General features: G+C 40.5%; 1 protein-coding gene across 1 annotated transcript in view; it reads right to left on the bottom strand.

The window, feature by feature from the left end:
- Nucleotides 1–4,347: 4,347 nt before the first annotated feature.
- BZW2 (basic leucine zipper and W2 domains 2) overlaps nucleotides 4,348–16,255 on the bottom strand; it is a 59,989-nt gene continuing 48,081 nt past the window's right edge. Inside the window, exons 10-12 of the mRNA XM_086742440.1 lie at nucleotides 13,147–13,285; nucleotides 6,453–6,575; nucleotides 4,348–4,805 (exon numbers count right to left, since the gene is read on the bottom strand). Coding sequence (XP_086598566.1) covers nucleotides 4,777–4,805; nucleotides 6,453–6,575; nucleotides 13,147–13,285 — 291 coding nt within the window. The 3' untranslated portion in view covers nucleotides 4,348–4,776. The remainder of the gene's footprint in view (nucleotides 4,806–6,452; nucleotides 6,576–13,146; nucleotides 13,286–16,255) is intronic.

The raw sequence follows: 16,255 nt of genomic DNA, 5'->3' as shown, positions 1-16,255 counted from the left end.
GATGTTGAGAAGCTTGCTTCTTGCTGCTGATGCAGTACCACAGTTGCTTGTCAGTGCCATGCCCCAGGCACCCCTCTTTGGAAGCCGTAGAGCTGTGGTGGGAGCTCGAGCCCCAGGACGAGCTGCAGCAGGGACGCTAAGCCTGAGTGCTGCCTGCAGGGGCAGGAAGCGCCTGCACCCCTCTCTGGTCTGTCACTCATCCCTCTCCCAGCCATCCGTTCCATCAGTACCACTAAGGTTGGTGCATGGGTGTTTGAGCGAAGTTCTGCATCTTTAACTGTGAATTATGACAGCTTTGTGGGCAAACAAGACCTTATCCCCTCCTCCCCCATACATTTATGAGATCTTGTTTAACACTTCCTTGTGCCTTTGAATGGATTAGAGGGGAGCTTTTAAAAAACTTGAGAAAATGGCTCCTTGTCACTTGAACCCTTAATTTGGGTGCCAGGTGAAGCCATAGGCTTTTGGTATTTTCAGAAAATACTTTTATAATTGCATAGTACTTTTAAGAAAAAAAACCAAAATCTAGCTTTTGTGAAAATGGTTGAAATCATGGGAACTGGCCAACCTGAACCCAGGGAGAACGGGAAAAGCGGAATTCCTCTATTGCCAAGGAGTGTGCGTGACTTAAAGATGCCATAGTGAGCGTGCATGAGTGGTACTGACAAGCTGGAGGGGTTATGTTGTAGCACTGTTTAGCTACATTTTACCATTTCCCTGTATTTATATTTAAGCTTGCTAACCCCTTTGGCCTGCTCTCCAGAGCTGGAGAACCATGATGCAAGTTGCTCACTCGTTTCTGTTTATGTGCCCAGCTCTCCATTAGATGCCAAACAACAGGCGTGAAGTGTTTGGTACTTAAATGTCCTACCCAGGAGCTTGGCTAGGTCAGTCACAGGAGAACCCACCACCTCATAGCTCATAATGAAGAATAAGAGCTCTTCTGGAAGGTGTTTCTTGGGTCTCAAAAAGAAGTGGTACAAGTAGAAGCTTCTCCTGCACGTATGTGCATCCGTATGGCACAGCCTGCCTTGGACCATGACTAGGTCTCCCAGGCATTCCCGTATTACAAAGCTGTTAAGAAAGAGCACGTCTTGAGTTATATTTGTGGTAAGAATTGATCTTTTTAGGGATTTTTAATAGACTTCGAGTCTCTTAATTTGAAAAGCTGCAGAGGTAAAATAATGCATAGCTTAAGGGTATTAAAAGGAATCTAAAATCAATTTTAAATAGCTAGATGAGCAATTGTGTATGGTTTCTTAAAGTAGTTGCCCTGCCATTTCTTACAGCCCAGGAAGGAGAAGGCTGAATCACTTTTTTGTCTGGTTGTCATCTCAGTTACGAGTACAGGGGAGGGTAAATTGCAACCAGTGAGTGATTGCATTCAGGCTAAAAATATTATTTATGAACGATGCTTCAAAATCCCAGTGTTCTGCATTTTCTGAACATTTTTATTAAAAATAACCTGTTTGAGTAAAGCTGTTAAACCACTCAACAGCACTAAAATACATTCCTAAAGTTTTGAAATTACAAACTAGTTTATTTGCTTCAAAATAACTCCTATAGACTGAGTTGCAGTCAAAATATTCTGTGTATAATTATCTTCCCTTTCGTATTGCACACGTATTTTGTACTAGCGCAGACTCTCACACCTGTACATTTTAGTTTTCCTCAAAAATAATTTTATATTTTATGAAATTGTATTTATATACTTAAAGATATTTTAGTATTTAAATATAATGCATGCCACATGAATTCTAAATACGTATAAGATTTAGCAATATTACATACTATTTCTATTGGAAATACTAAGTAAACATTTTAATATAGTATTTTATTTGTAATTAAAAATAATGTTCCAAAAAACTTTTTCATTTTAAAAATCTGGTTGGGCAATAGCATCAATTAGAAAGAAGTCATTACTAGACCTCAGGGTTCTCTGTGGAATGAACATATGCATCAGTTCAGCAGTATCTCCTACATTCTGAAATTTTTAAATATTAAAAAGAGTAACTGGCCATTATTTTAATATATGTAACTAGTGGATGTGCAGTTTGTTTGTTAGAAAACTACTTACATCTGTAAGACTGAGCAAAGAGGTGAGCTAAATCCTGAGTTTTCCAATTGGTTAATAAATTGCTAGAATTGTCAAGAATGATTTTTGTGTATAACTCTTAATTGCCACCCCGCCCCGTATCCCTCCCTGTCCCAGGTGTGGTAATAGATGGGACCCTGTCCAGCGACCCCATCCTAAAAGCACCCGTTTCACTCCAGTGCAACAACCATAAAGGGGGATGCAGTGGGTCAACTGCATCAGCACATACAATATCTCAAGTTGGAAGGGACCCATGAGGATAGAGTCAAACTCGATGGGTGCCTGGCTTGTAGGTCCCTGAACTTCAGTGAAGTGGACCCCACCCAGCAAAAGAGAGGGCTTTGCTTATATCCCCTGTGCCCTGAGGACACAGACGCAGCAGCCATCCAAGACTTTTACTGCCCAGTGCCTCCTCCTCTCCTGCCGAGGCTGATTTTTCTCTCCAGCAGATGGCCCAGCCAGCCTGCCGCCAGCCTCCTCTCGTCTCGCCATCCCCGGCAGCCTCATCACACCTACGTTTTATGGCGTCCTCTCCACGTTATTCCGGATCGGCACCTTTGAAATGAGTCACTTGTAGATTATACAGAAAAGTTTTGCATACACCCAAGTGAATATTAATTAGAAAACTGCAATTTTAAATGTGAAATGTTGTTTGCAATAGCAGCTCCCTATCAATAACGACTCGATACCACCGCTTCACAGCTGCAGTTTGTGAAGAGAACATCCCAGGTCAGTAGTATCTGGCAAATTTATAACAAAGACTGAAATGGAAGGCATTCAACTAATGCATCAGTTCTGCTTTTTAATATGGCTGTCTTACTGTCTGCTCTAAGTTACTGGAAATACCCACGTGACATATTTCCCCTTCCAAAGATCAATACCTGTTACAAAAATAAATGCTGTTCTAGATGGAAAGCTGGCATTCAACAGCACTTGATTTCCACTCACTATTTGCTGTTTCCAGTAAAGCTAGATACGTATTGAGACAAGATGTTTACAACCATATGATCTGTGGTTTGCATGAAGTGTTGACTTTTCCATAGAAAAAAATCTGTACTATCTGTTAGCTTACTGGTTTCTAATGACAAAATACACCACTTCATTAGTTAATTATACTCTTTCATGCTTTTCCTCCCGTAAGAATACAACCTTTTGTTTTCTAAACCTTACTAATCCAATCGCTCATATTTCATGTGGATTTAACTCTGTGTTTAAAAGGAAGGATGCAGTGTGTTTAACATATTCTTAAAGAGAAGGTGAACTGGACTGGTGTGATGTATCAGCAGGCTGACTCACTGCCCTCGTGATTCTGGGCCACCAGCATGGTCAGAGGCATGGACAGCAAAGGGGTGAGTGGGTCAGAAGACTACTTCCAAAGTAACTGGAGCTGTGAGAAATAAAATGGCAGCAACTGTTACTTGATGAACTGCTGTGTGAAAATAATGCAAGCCAGGAGATGGTGCTGCACTGGAGTTGAGTTCACATCCTGCTGTTCACATCCATGCTGCTGTTGAGTTCACATCCACAAGGCACAACACAGGATTCCAGGAACTCTCATCCCAAGTGTCAGCTGAGCATTCCCACAACATCAGACCTCTAGCTCTGGGCGTGGGTTTTGAGACTTGTCTGCATGTACAAACCTGCACATTGGCTCCATAGTCACGCAACATCCTACCCAGGTCCCAGGCACTGGAATTGTAAATGGCATCACATCAAGGCATAAGGGGAATATTAAGAAAATAGGATGGGTCTTGAGAAGTTTATATATACACATTTATGTATTTCGGTCACATATCTAATGATAACATCACAATGATGTAAATAAATTTCAGATTTTACATATAATGACTTCTCATCATGCATGTTTTGAAGCTAATGCTTCTAAAATGAGATTTTTTTTCTTGCAAAATTTAGTCATCACCAGTAACTGAGTGTAGTCTGAACTGAGAACGTGTTATTCTACTTGTCATTTGAATCAATTTTGTATATGCAAAATTGGAACTCTACAGATTTGTTCCTGTACATTTTCTTTGAATTAATAAATTGAATTAATTGGCATTTGTTGTGGAATCTGGTTGATCTGTCCAAAGTTATGTGGAAATATAAATAGACAGTGATCTCAGAGCTACAGGTGCTGATTTTATGATTAATTATGAAAACAGTCTCTTGACATTCTTGTGAAATTTTCATGAAGAGTTGTAAAAACTTCATCAAACCACATTTAGAAAACATACACACTAACACCACGAAACTAAGATATAAAAGCCATTTATTCAAAAAAATGTGGTGGTGTCAAATCACATACACAAGCCAATACTGAGCTACAAACACAGACCAAACAGTTCTATAAACAGAAATCGGAGTGTTCATATACCATAGTACCTGAAAAAGACCGTTAATAAAAAGGAGTCCATTAAGTATTTCATTTCACTTTTTCTATATGGCTCCTTGCTGAATGTCTTTGCCTAAGTTAGTGTACAATGAGCCAGAGGTAGAGTCCCAAGTAAAGCATCTAATGCCTCAGGGCTCCATTAAAAACCTTTATTCTTCTAAACAAAAGGAAAGCCTAGCCTATAATTTTCTGTATGACACTGAAGTAAAGCCTCTTTGCTTGAACAGTACGGCATTCCCAAGCGCATTTGGCATTAACCTAGATTGAGACTGTGCTTTGTTGAACCATCTCAGTTCTCCTCACCTTCAGACTCCGACTCTAGAAAAGAAAGTAAAACACTTCATGTAGGTTGCACAAGGACAGCGATGTGGGTAATTCTATAAAAATAACAAGATATCCTTCCAAAATGCAGATGAAAATTTTCATCACACCTTGTACTTCCTAGGAAAGGCTGGCAGATTAAACAGAGTAAGCCAGAAAGAATGGTGCAGCTTCAGAAGACAAAGATCATCTCTACTACCCTCCACGGTGGAGCAATTCGTTTACTAGTCTGTTGCTAGAATTTTAACCAGATCACTGTGAATTATTCTGGTCCCCATCTGCAGAGCCATACAATGAGTAACTGAGCTGAGTTTAATAAAGGATCAGCATTATCTGCTCACTCTTCTAACCTCTATGAGTACGCTGTACTGCTGTCATCCAGGAAGCACTCTTTAAATTATTTGCTCTGCAAATATCAATAATAATCATCATCATCCAGCCTATCTGGAAAGGCATATGTAGTGTTACCCTACACCAGGTATGAAATCTGTACAACAAAATTTTTTATGATTGTATAGCATAAGAGAAAAATAATTTAGAATTAGAAGCAGGAGAAGTAGAAGTAATTTAGAAGTAGGAACACACACAGTGTTTTTGTCACCTAAAGCTCCTTCGCATCATCCTGTATTTCTGTCTGTGTTCACCTGACAGGAAGGGGCTTGCTGCCAACAAATATTATGCGTTAGATCAGATTTCTCAGAGCAAACATGGTCTGCATGAGCAGAGAGCAACATTTTGTCTCCATTTGTACTGGACTTTGTAATTAAGGACATCTGGCAGAGGGGACATACAGGAAAGGATAAAAATGAAGAGCAGCAGGAAGGCATACAAGCAGAAGATTAAAAGGGGGAAAAAAAAAAGCTTCATTAGATCAAGATTGCTAGTCCAAAGTCTCAAGTGTGAAAGGAGTTACCATTTTTATACTGCTGCCTGCACATGTGAATTGCTGTGAAGTTTAGTCTGCTCCTTCGTATTACTACATATTCCCTCTAAGTTTATAAAACTAATTACATTAAATGGATGCAAATGAACACTAATACTTATATCTCTATCTATTACACACGGATTGATCTTCCCAACTGATGTGGAATTTTCCATGCAAAGAAGGTAATTTATTTATTCAGCATGAACCAAAGTATTTTTGTATGCAGAACATGAGAAAAACAAAGGTAGAGACTAAAGAAACTAGTTCCCCTCCCCAATAACCATTTTAAAGCAGCAAATACAGACCACATATCTTAGCCTGACCATTCAGCCAAAAGCAGTTTCAACTGCGGTGGCACAGGCAGGCTTCTGCTGTGTTCACGCCACCAGTACAGATGATAACAGCAGAAAAGGCACTGATAGAGAACACTGTTGGGTTGCACATGCTAACACCAAGGTACTTCACGCTGTCATCAGTGCAGCGTTCCTCCCTGCAGGACCGTAAAGGATTTATCTACTGCCAAGTGGTACCTGATGACTTAAGGACTTCACAAGGACACCACAAATGTTAAAAAGCAGCAAGTGGAACGATTTGGAGCAGTCACGCCTGCTGTTTTCTATTCTAAGTCTGTATACTTCATGTGCCAGGTACAAGTAAAATCTGAAAAAATAAATTTGGTTTGCCAAGAGACTACCATATTTCTTTAAATGAATCTGTACCTTCTTCAGCGTTTTGCAGCCACTCCACAAATTTCTTCATCTGGTCAAGAAAAACACTTTTGCCTTTAGCAACGTGTGCTTCTTTGTACCACTTCAGGATAGCTTCTTCACTCAGAACATCAGCTGAAATACAGATCAAGGTTTGTAAAAAATCAGCGTATTTTTTAGAGGTTAGAAGATTTTTAATATGAGGGAAGAAAGATTTTTTTTTAAAGGCAACATAAAATAAGTTAATATTGCAGTGGAACAAGGTTTGCATGAACTATATCATAGGCTACAACTACAGAATATCTGATACATGTAAGAGATTCCAGACGCAATAAAATGTGTAACGTATTAGGCTTAAAACAAAGTACCAAATATTGTGCTTCTGTAAAGAACAGTTCTCTATTCATCTGCTTTAAATAGACCACATATGATGGCTGGATTAAAATCTGTCTGCACATCTTAGAAGTTACCACAATAAGAAATGCCATGCTTTTTCTTGCTCTTGGATCACAGAACTGTGCATAGTTCTAGAAATCTGAAGTGACAGACACCTCTTGATTGAACAGTCAAAAAGACAGCCAGTAGGATTTATTGCAATCATTTTCCCCTGAAGGTTTTATATTGGTTTTAGCTGATAAGTTTTAAGGCCACTATCCAGACCACACATCTTAAAGGGACCGGCTCAGATGGACAGCACAGCTGACATTTTTCTGTCAAGCATCAAGAACAAAATAGCTGTCAGTGAGGGAACGTGAGGCTGAATGAGATTCAGAATAAAGAAATCCTAATAAACAGCAAGGACACTTACTGTTTCCAACAGATGAAAATTTAGGTCTAGCAACAGACCTCTAGCCCAGGGGCAAAGCTCCTGTGATCCAACCAAGCCAAATATCTCAGTAATTGATGGCTGTGGAGGCAAAATATGGGATCCACAATGGCATTTTGGCAGTTATCTAATGCAAGAGCCAAGAACAAAAAAATCCAATTGTATTTGTTCTATAAAATGACTAAAGACAGCTTTCTACATCTCACTAAAATTTCCGTTCTTTTTGTCTTTGAACAAACTACCCTCCCTTGATCTGCAAAATCAACACATTCATGTTGAGGTCTTCACTGCTTCCGTGAGCTTCGTGGTGCCACCCCACTCACTGGGTATTCGCTTGCTGAAGCGCTGACCCTGACCATCACCCTCTGCTTCAGCCTAAAGGCTACAGCAGATGGGGCAGAGAGGGGAAGAAGGCAAACTGGAATAGATGGCACCAAAACCCCAAAGCATCTGATGAAATGAGACAGAGTAGACACATTTCACATGTGCTGTTGAATAATAAACAGATGGAGGCAAGCTGAGATATGTTTGAACTTAATCAAAATGATCCCAAGACATCCAACAGTAACTGAAGTCTCCCTGAAAATTTGGAATTTAGGGAGTGTGTGTGACTGGAAGTTACCTTTTCTCTCAGACACATTCCCAAAATAAAACCTCTTCTGCAGTTTGCTGCAACTGACAGCTGAAAATACAGGGAAAACAGGACTGTGCTGGCTCTGAGCTTTGTTCAGTACATATATGAAGTTGCACTTAGCAAGCCCTGCAAGCGGCACGTAAAGCCGTATCTTCCTGAAGTCACAACCCACCACAATGAGCTTTTTCTCCAATGTAACAGAAATACTGGAAGAGCTTTCAAACATGTTGCATTAAATACTTGCCAGTACACTTTAGCAACAGCTCAAAGGCACTACAGCATTTAACAAACCAGGATTTTCATTTAGCAAACCTGAAAATATTTCGCATGGACTCTTGTGAAACTGCAGTTTAATCTCTGCATGTAAAAAGCTTACGTTCACCATAGAGCCCTGAAGTTCACACAACTACACCTGCAGAATTACTGAGGGTATGACATGTGTTACGATCCTTGGAGACAGGCAAGGAAAATCAGGAGAGATTTCAGGAAAATAAATTTAAAAAAAGAGTAGAACAACCCCTTAACCACCTGCCCAGCTCAAGCTAGCTCTTGGGCATTGTGGCAATTTAAAACCACAAAGTTCCTGTATAGAAAAAGCTGCAGAAGCTCATTGCTGCACTACAGTCCATATGATGGTTCTGTACAAGGAAGCGCCTCCAGGTAGGCACATATCTCAGTCCAACAGTAACAGGATTTAAGTTCAGCTTTTTGATTTGCAGCCTGTAAGCTTAATGGGTTTGTCCCCAAAGGTAGGGGGAACTTCTTCCTCCTTCCCTAAAACCCCAAACCTGCTAACAGCAGCATGCAATCTCACTGTGTGCCTCAAAGATTAAAACATTCTCAAGTCAGGTGGATGTAGAATTTGCCTGTATATCACTCCACAGCAATAAGCCTCCTACACTAACAGAGAAGAACAAAATGCATTCAGCTACAAAAAGGACAAGTGCAACTCTCATTTCTGAGCAGTATTATTCGTAATACATTCATGCCTCCAGTGCTCATAAGAGATGATATTCTCCTGTTGGCACAGAGATGCTCAATTAAACAATTATGCAGGACAGGGTGTAGTTAATCATACCTCTAGGTTGCTTTGAAGCAATGGGAACACTGGGGGGGACGGGAGGAGGAAGGGAATGATTCATTTTGTATATATATAGTTATTCCTCATTAAAGTTGATTATGGATGTATTTTAGCATCTGAAGCTGAACACTGTGGTTTGTGGGCGTGTGCACATCATTTTCACTGCAGTCCCAGGTGATGTCAGCCCCAGAGCGCTGGATTTCCTGCAGATGCAGCCAACTGCCACACAAACCACTCACAGCCAGAGCCTCCAGGGATGTCCCTCATGAAGGAGAGAAGCTGCAGAGCAGAGACTCTGAAGAGCCCAGTGTCTTTACTGCTGGGTTAACTGGGAAGTTACTTGAAGTTCAGGTCTCAGCTTTGTACTAAATCACTCAGTTCGAATGAATTTCTGCTTTCAACTCAAACTGTATAGCTGTCAGCAGCAAAGAGAAAAGCACACCCTGTCAGCTGCCAACACTGTCAATCAATCTGCCAAATTTAACTCTATTGCAGCTAATGCACTTTGGAGGACAGAGCCTTAAGGCAAGGGCCCTTTCAATGCAAGGAATGTCACCCACAGTACAGTTATGGTCTTCATGATTTTTCTTTTTTTTTGCTGGGAAAATTTTGCATCCAGTACCAAAGGAAAGTACTTCAATAATGAAGGTGTTTAACGATAACTGTGTTCCATCAAAAACAAAAGCCCACATATTGAGTGGAACTTGAAGATTCAGTTCTAAGTGCAGGATTCCTGCAGCATTTGAGAAGACAAGCTGCATCATTTGGTTCCAATATCTCCATACTGCAGAAGAGTATCTCTGAGGCCTAATACTATGGTTCCACAAACCAGAGTACTATTTCACATGTTCTTGTGTGGTTTTGGTTTGGTTTTTCAGGTGGTTTTTTTGGGGGGGATGGTGTTTTTTTGTTTGTTTTTTTTTTTTGTTTGGTTGGTTGTTTTTTTTCTTTAATGTTGTAAATGTCTTAAATTCTAATGCAAAAATGCACAAAGGCTTTGTGCCTGCTAAGGCTGTTTGCTGTTCCAAGGGTGAAATTCTGATCCTCATGAAAGGAATGGTTATTAATTTCAATAGTGTCAAGATTTCACATCTGAAATTTCCAGGCTGGCCACAAACTAAAAGAAAGGAGCTTCTACAACTGAATATGATATGTAGCATGTAATCCAATAACAACAGTGCTCATTTTATCCACAGTTAAGGGACACACTGCAACATGGCATGGACCGAAAAACAGCATACATCTTACAGTGCAAACATAACTACCAAGGAGGCTGGCAAACTTGTAGATGTCACTCAGGAGAATTCGTAATTCTTCTTCTGAAACTGGCTTTGAGATTATCAGTCAAAATGCAGCTGGCAAATTTACAATTGCACCGGCTTTAAGTGATAATCAGAGAAGCAACATCATAGTCAGGGATGAGCACAGAACTGGACAGCTTATTTTTCTCTATATTGTACCATGAGCACAAAGATATAATAATAATAATAATAAGAATAATAATATCAACAAGCTTTAACTGACTACAAAACCTCTTTTGCGGATTATACCCACAAGCTGGTAAGAAGCTGCTACCATGTAAGGGAAACAGGGCTTGGGCTTTCATTGGGGGAAAAGTGGATATTCCTCCTTGTTTAGAGACAGAATGGAAAAAGAAACAACACAGGCTTTCAAGGCCTTCTAGGTGCTAATGAGCCCAACCTTTCCTGTTAATATGTTTAGGTAAAAGCCCAGGAAAGTAATTCAAGGGCTATTTTATGATGGAAATATGGGAAGGATTTAAATGCAATGTATTGGACACGCTGATGAGAGTAGTCATACAATTACATTTGTGAACGTATGGGCAGCATTTAGTGCCTACCACTAGTCATCACTGATGACTGTCTTCATACTCAGGAATCACTCCCTCAGAATGAATAAGCAGCAATAAACTGTCCACATTCATGCTGGTAGATAGCTGCATTTCTGTCTGCCCATCCACAGACACTTCAGATGCCTCTATCTGTCACTAGAGAAAGTTCACTAGGTACTCTGAAATCTCTCCAGATCCTGTGCAGGTTACACTTAAAGCACAACAGAAAGGGGAACTTGGGCATCTGCTGTTCCCTTGCCACCAACATAGCCAGTAATAGCTTTTGGGGGTTGTTTTCCCTTGACTATTAGGAAACAGAAGATATGCTGTCATCAGTAAGTTAGTTACAATAAAGCATACATCTCTAAAAGGAATTGATGGCTTGTTTCTAGTGGATAGGTATGAGCTGTGGAGAAGGAGAGGGTGAGATCCACCAGCACTGAAACGAAGCAGAGACATGCAGCAAACAGTACTTGGTCCCTACTTTAGGCCGCCATCTTCCTATCTTCCACAGCTCTGGACAAGCCAAAGCCATAGACAGTTAAGAATAATAACATCACGTGGCAGAAGCAGGAATGGAAGGACTAGTGCTTCCAGAACCTTCCCTAGTTAACGCAGTAGCATGTCCTCACCTAAAGGATACTTTGACTCCAAAGCTGCTTTAAAGAGATGGAGCTGATGACTTCCTTACTTTGTCCAGTGCTCAGAAGGGCCCTATGGCTAGTGAATGTCAATTCAGGCGAGCAGTTGCTAGTAGACAGCAGTAAGTCTGCCAAATGGGGAAGATCCAGCTTCAATCTAAACAGGGCCAGGAAGGGCTGGCAGCTGTGCCATCGCATGACTGCATCAGATGGCAGAGAGGCAGGTGCTCTGACACGCCTGCTCGAGATATTCCAGGCAGGAATAGAGGCACGGCAAGTATTGCACATGCTGGACATGCTGAACTTGTTGCTTCCAGGCCATATAGTAGCTCCAAACACTCTTCTAAACACATCACGTGAATCTTAAAGAATGTTGTGGCACCTGTAGTGCTGAAGCTAAAGTCTTCTCACCCGTCTTAAGTCTGCTCGAGTTCATCTCCAGAGTAGGAACAAGGGCACGTAAGGTGAGCAGAGTAGATGGCAACTGGATTCATGGAACATGTGAAGTTTAATCTAAAATTTAGTGATTTGTTTTCTTTTTCTAAAATACTTTGTAATGTCAGGGTTACTTTTGCAGGCTAATACAATAATGAATTTACAAAAATATTGAAGGAGGTCCTACCCAAAACTGTTTCTGGTTTAACCATCACTTATTCTCTGAGTGCACAGCCGATATGGCACTCACTCACCATGTCCAAAGTGTATTTTCTAGAGAAAACTGAACGACGTGCTTGCTGCATGTTGCAGTTTCAAATTTGTCCTCAGTCATTAACAATCTTCACGAAATTGTAGAACTTAAAGGCAGAGGGACAAGGTGTATTGTTTTTTCATTTGATCATTGAGGCCATGCTATATTGACACAAGGATGGAAATAAATCCATCTGATTCACTTACTTTTACCTTCTGAAGCCATTAAATTATTTTAACAGTGTGAACTTGTTTGCCTTGCACGTGTACCTGGACACAACAGGGTGAACAAAGATCAATACTGGGTTTCTACTCCTGCTGATTTTTCTTCCTTCAACTATTTATAGCAAGGATTTCAGAACAAACTGTTTGGCACCCACCCATCACATGCAGTGCAAGACCATTAGTCTCTATGACAACCCAATCAGAATAAACTTGCAAAGAAGTCAACTTCACAATAAAAATTAAATCCCTCAAACTATGGCACTGCAAGAAATTGGCAGGGAAAGGAAAAGGGAAAGAAGAATAAGGCAAGCTCCTTCTGGCAGGGAGGGAGTAACACAAAAAAAACCCAAACAAACCTGAAAAATCTTCCTGCCAAGAGGGTTTGCACTTTCAAGGTTTGTTAAAACCAAGCTCTAATCTACTTTTTAAATCTGCCAGGAATTTATAGAAATGTTTTCGTAGAACTAGTTTTATACAAGGAGTAAACTGCACTTTGAACAGACTGTGGACAGTGCTTGGATCCTGCTCATGCTTCCTGACTACGGGATAAACACAACAGAGAGAGAAGGGCTTGTGTCAGCTTTTCCTGCTGCCACACACTCCTTTGAACTATCAAATCATAAGGTATTTCAGAGTTCAACTCCAACATAATCTTCTCACGTGCAATACCCAGAGAACATCTGTTTCCTATCACATCGTAGGTGAGTGGTTGGCACAGAGAATCCACGCACAGTATACAAGAGTGGATACAGACTTTTACCTTTATAAAAGAGTACCACTATCTTCTGAAAGGCTTTCATGAAGTGGATGTTGTCATAACAGTACTCCTGCACCTTCTGGAGAAGAATCAACTCTGACTGGCCTTGAGTGCTGAACACAGCAAGCAGGGGGGCATATTGCTGAAGGGAAGGTAAAAACCAAAATGCATGTCAGTATACTGAAAATAAAAATAAACAAATACAATTTTAAATGTACACATCATGAATTTCATCCCTGAAAAACTGTTTCACTGAAACAGTTTGATTTACTTGCCAATTGCATTTACTTAAGACACATACGATGCATATACATAAATATCCATGAGCTTTTGCAAGATGTGCTGCATGCTGCGAGCTAAAATTCAGTACCACTTATAGATACTGAATTTTGTAAAATCAATTTATAAACTTCACATCTCTGAGTACTGCTGTTTGTACATTTCACGAAGTAGCATGCTGCTGATTCAGAAGTGATGCTTTAGTGACGTTCATAATGTAAGACATCCCAGGATGAAATGCATGAAAATACAAATCAAGTTTCAGAAGTCCCAGGAAATGGAATTAAATTAAATTATTCCAGGTTAACTGTGATCAGGTGTGATTTTTGTTGGGGTTTTTTTGTTGTTGTTTTTTTTTTTTCCTCATTATCACCATCAGAGTATCATGATAACCTTTGCTTTGGTAAACAGCAATGTTTTCAAAGCACAGTATTAACTGCTAATGTTATTCTGACAAGACTAGCAGTACCTTTCATTGTCTTTTCCTGGAGTTTATTAATATAATAAAAGAAAGCAAAAACTTTTTTGTTATGCAATTTTTTTCTTATTTCAGATTTTAAAATAAAAAATTACGCTAAAGGATAATATCCTTTTCACTCTTTCCTCAAAAACTGCAGTGTTTATATTAATATCTCTCTAACATCCTTTCCTCTTTGGCTATGACAAGTCCAGCCAAGGCTGGAATCTTAAATTTAAGGTAATATTAAAAGCATTTTCCAGAGCTGAAGGGAAGACAAGTTACCCTTGATCTTCAGAGCTCTCAGCCAAATATAATGTTAAGGTTACAATTTAAATTGTTCTTGTACTGCTCAGTTCAGCCTGCCTTTGTTGTTTTCAGTACCACTGTCAGTCTGGCATTTTTCAGCTGGATTTGCAACGGCCTGATACAGCAGAGTTCTGGTCTGTGTGACCAGGGCTGCCGATGGACACGGTCAGGTACCGAACCACTCATCCCCAGCAGCACTGATGGGCACGTTCAGAAGTACACACACTGCAGGACTTCTTTACAAGGGGCTAAATCCTGAGTGTTTTACTCAACGTGATCCATGGAAAAAACTATTAAAACGCATGAAAATTGACTAAAATGTGAAAAGTCCATAATGTCTTTTGCAAAATAATTATCAGCTATTAATTTAGAGAAAGAGAGAGCAAGAAGTCACACATCAGCTGTAACAAGAGCAGCTAGGCAGGCAGACAGCATTATTACTTTTGGAGGAAACTCCCTTACAAAGGAACCATGAGAAATGACTAGATGTAGTAACACCAGAGGCTGAGTTTTTCCACTTCTAGCAGGTGTAGCCACATCTTCAGAAACAACGTTATTATTTTGGTAAAAGCACAGCAAAACTTGTGTAAGCTTTGGGTAGCAAGACTCCCTTTTTTTCCCCTTTTGGCTCTTGAAGCATCCAGCTGGTACCTAGGCAAGCTGCAGGGAGGCGGGGCAATAAACGTTGCAGTTCGTTTATTTAATAGCCTCAACAGAAACCATTCCCAACCATAGGTTTGTGAAGTGTTGCTATTTATAAGTGTTAAGTAATTTCTAATAAAATCCTATCTTTTCAGTTTAGGCCTAAGATACCTTCATTTTGCCACATCTGACTGAGTCCCCTTGCACTCCTTTCTCGCTCCTCAACAGGCACAGACTTACAATTTTAAGTTTCACTAGTGCCTAACTGACTAAGGAACCATCAAATCAGCTCCCTCTCACTGCTGGCTGAGCTAAGTGGCGTTATTTTCCACTTCCCTCAGGCTAAGTAGCAGCGGGTCAGCAGCTGCAGTGTCACAAAGCTGACACCACAGCCTTGCCTGCAGCACGAATTGTCTGGAATATTCTCCCCACCCATGGGGAACATCTCTTCTCTGCACTGGAGGTGGCCTATGGGCCAAGCCCCAGTGTCACAGTAAGGTTACTGGGATGATGAGCACCTTATCCAGTAAGATTCAGGGTTTAACTTGCCCCATCTCCTCCTGAGCTCAGCTCCTGCCATGCAGATGGCACACATGACATTTACTGCACTGCCCAAGTTCATGGCTGCCCACCACCTCCATTAGGCAGTCACCCATCCAGTAAGGCTTGATAAGGACTGTAAACTAGGACAATATTCTGTGCCTTGATACATCTTTTCACGGGTGCCTTGCATAAAGCTTACTAAAAGAAATCTAATAAATTGAAGACTGATACCTTGATGTCCTTTGGGAACTGGGCTTTGTCAAAGTTATCTGTCAGGTACAGCCACACGAGAATAAATCTCACCACCTGGCATGTCCCGTGTCAAGTAGGTATTTACACGCATCCTGACTCACGCCACCAGCACAAAACAATTCCATGATTGTTTCAGGGCACGCTGATACACAGGAGGGCACAGAACCTAGGCTCTGTGTCCCGCTAACAGCATTAATCTGATTTCTGGAGTTGGCTTACACACTGGGTCAGCTGAGAGCCCAAAGAGAGGAATCTGAGATCTGTCTCTACTTATCCACAGAGGAACGATGTGAAACAAATGCTGTTCATTTTTGAACGCTGAAATGTAGACAAGCAGCTAGCAAAGTCTAAATTTCTATTTCTACTGCTTCTGTTAAAATCTTACCTGTCAGTGCAAATAGTAAATACCCCATACAAATTTGTCTTCTGTTTTTAGGCAGCAGATGTAGCTAGAAGGATGCCTATCTCACACAGGCAAGATGCCTTACCTAATTTAGTTATATATGTAACCTGTATAGTTACATATATAGCTGGTGGCTTGGGTCAGAAAGATGCCTAGGACTAAGCATCCAGTCAACAATATTTGTACAAAGCCAGCTATGTTTCCCTTTTCTCAATGTTCAAATATTC

Source organism: Chlamydotis macqueenii, chromosome 2 (assembly GCF_036417535.1).
Source record: "Chlamydotis macqueenii isolate bChlMac1 chromosome 2, bChlMac1.mat, whole genome shotgun sequence".
In the NCBI taxonomy this organism is placed as follows: Eukaryota; Metazoa; Chordata; class Aves; order Otidiformes; family Otididae; genus Chlamydotis; species Chlamydotis macqueenii.
Note: the sequence above shows the minus strand (reverse complement) of the source record. Positions and strands in the feature narration are given on the sequence as shown.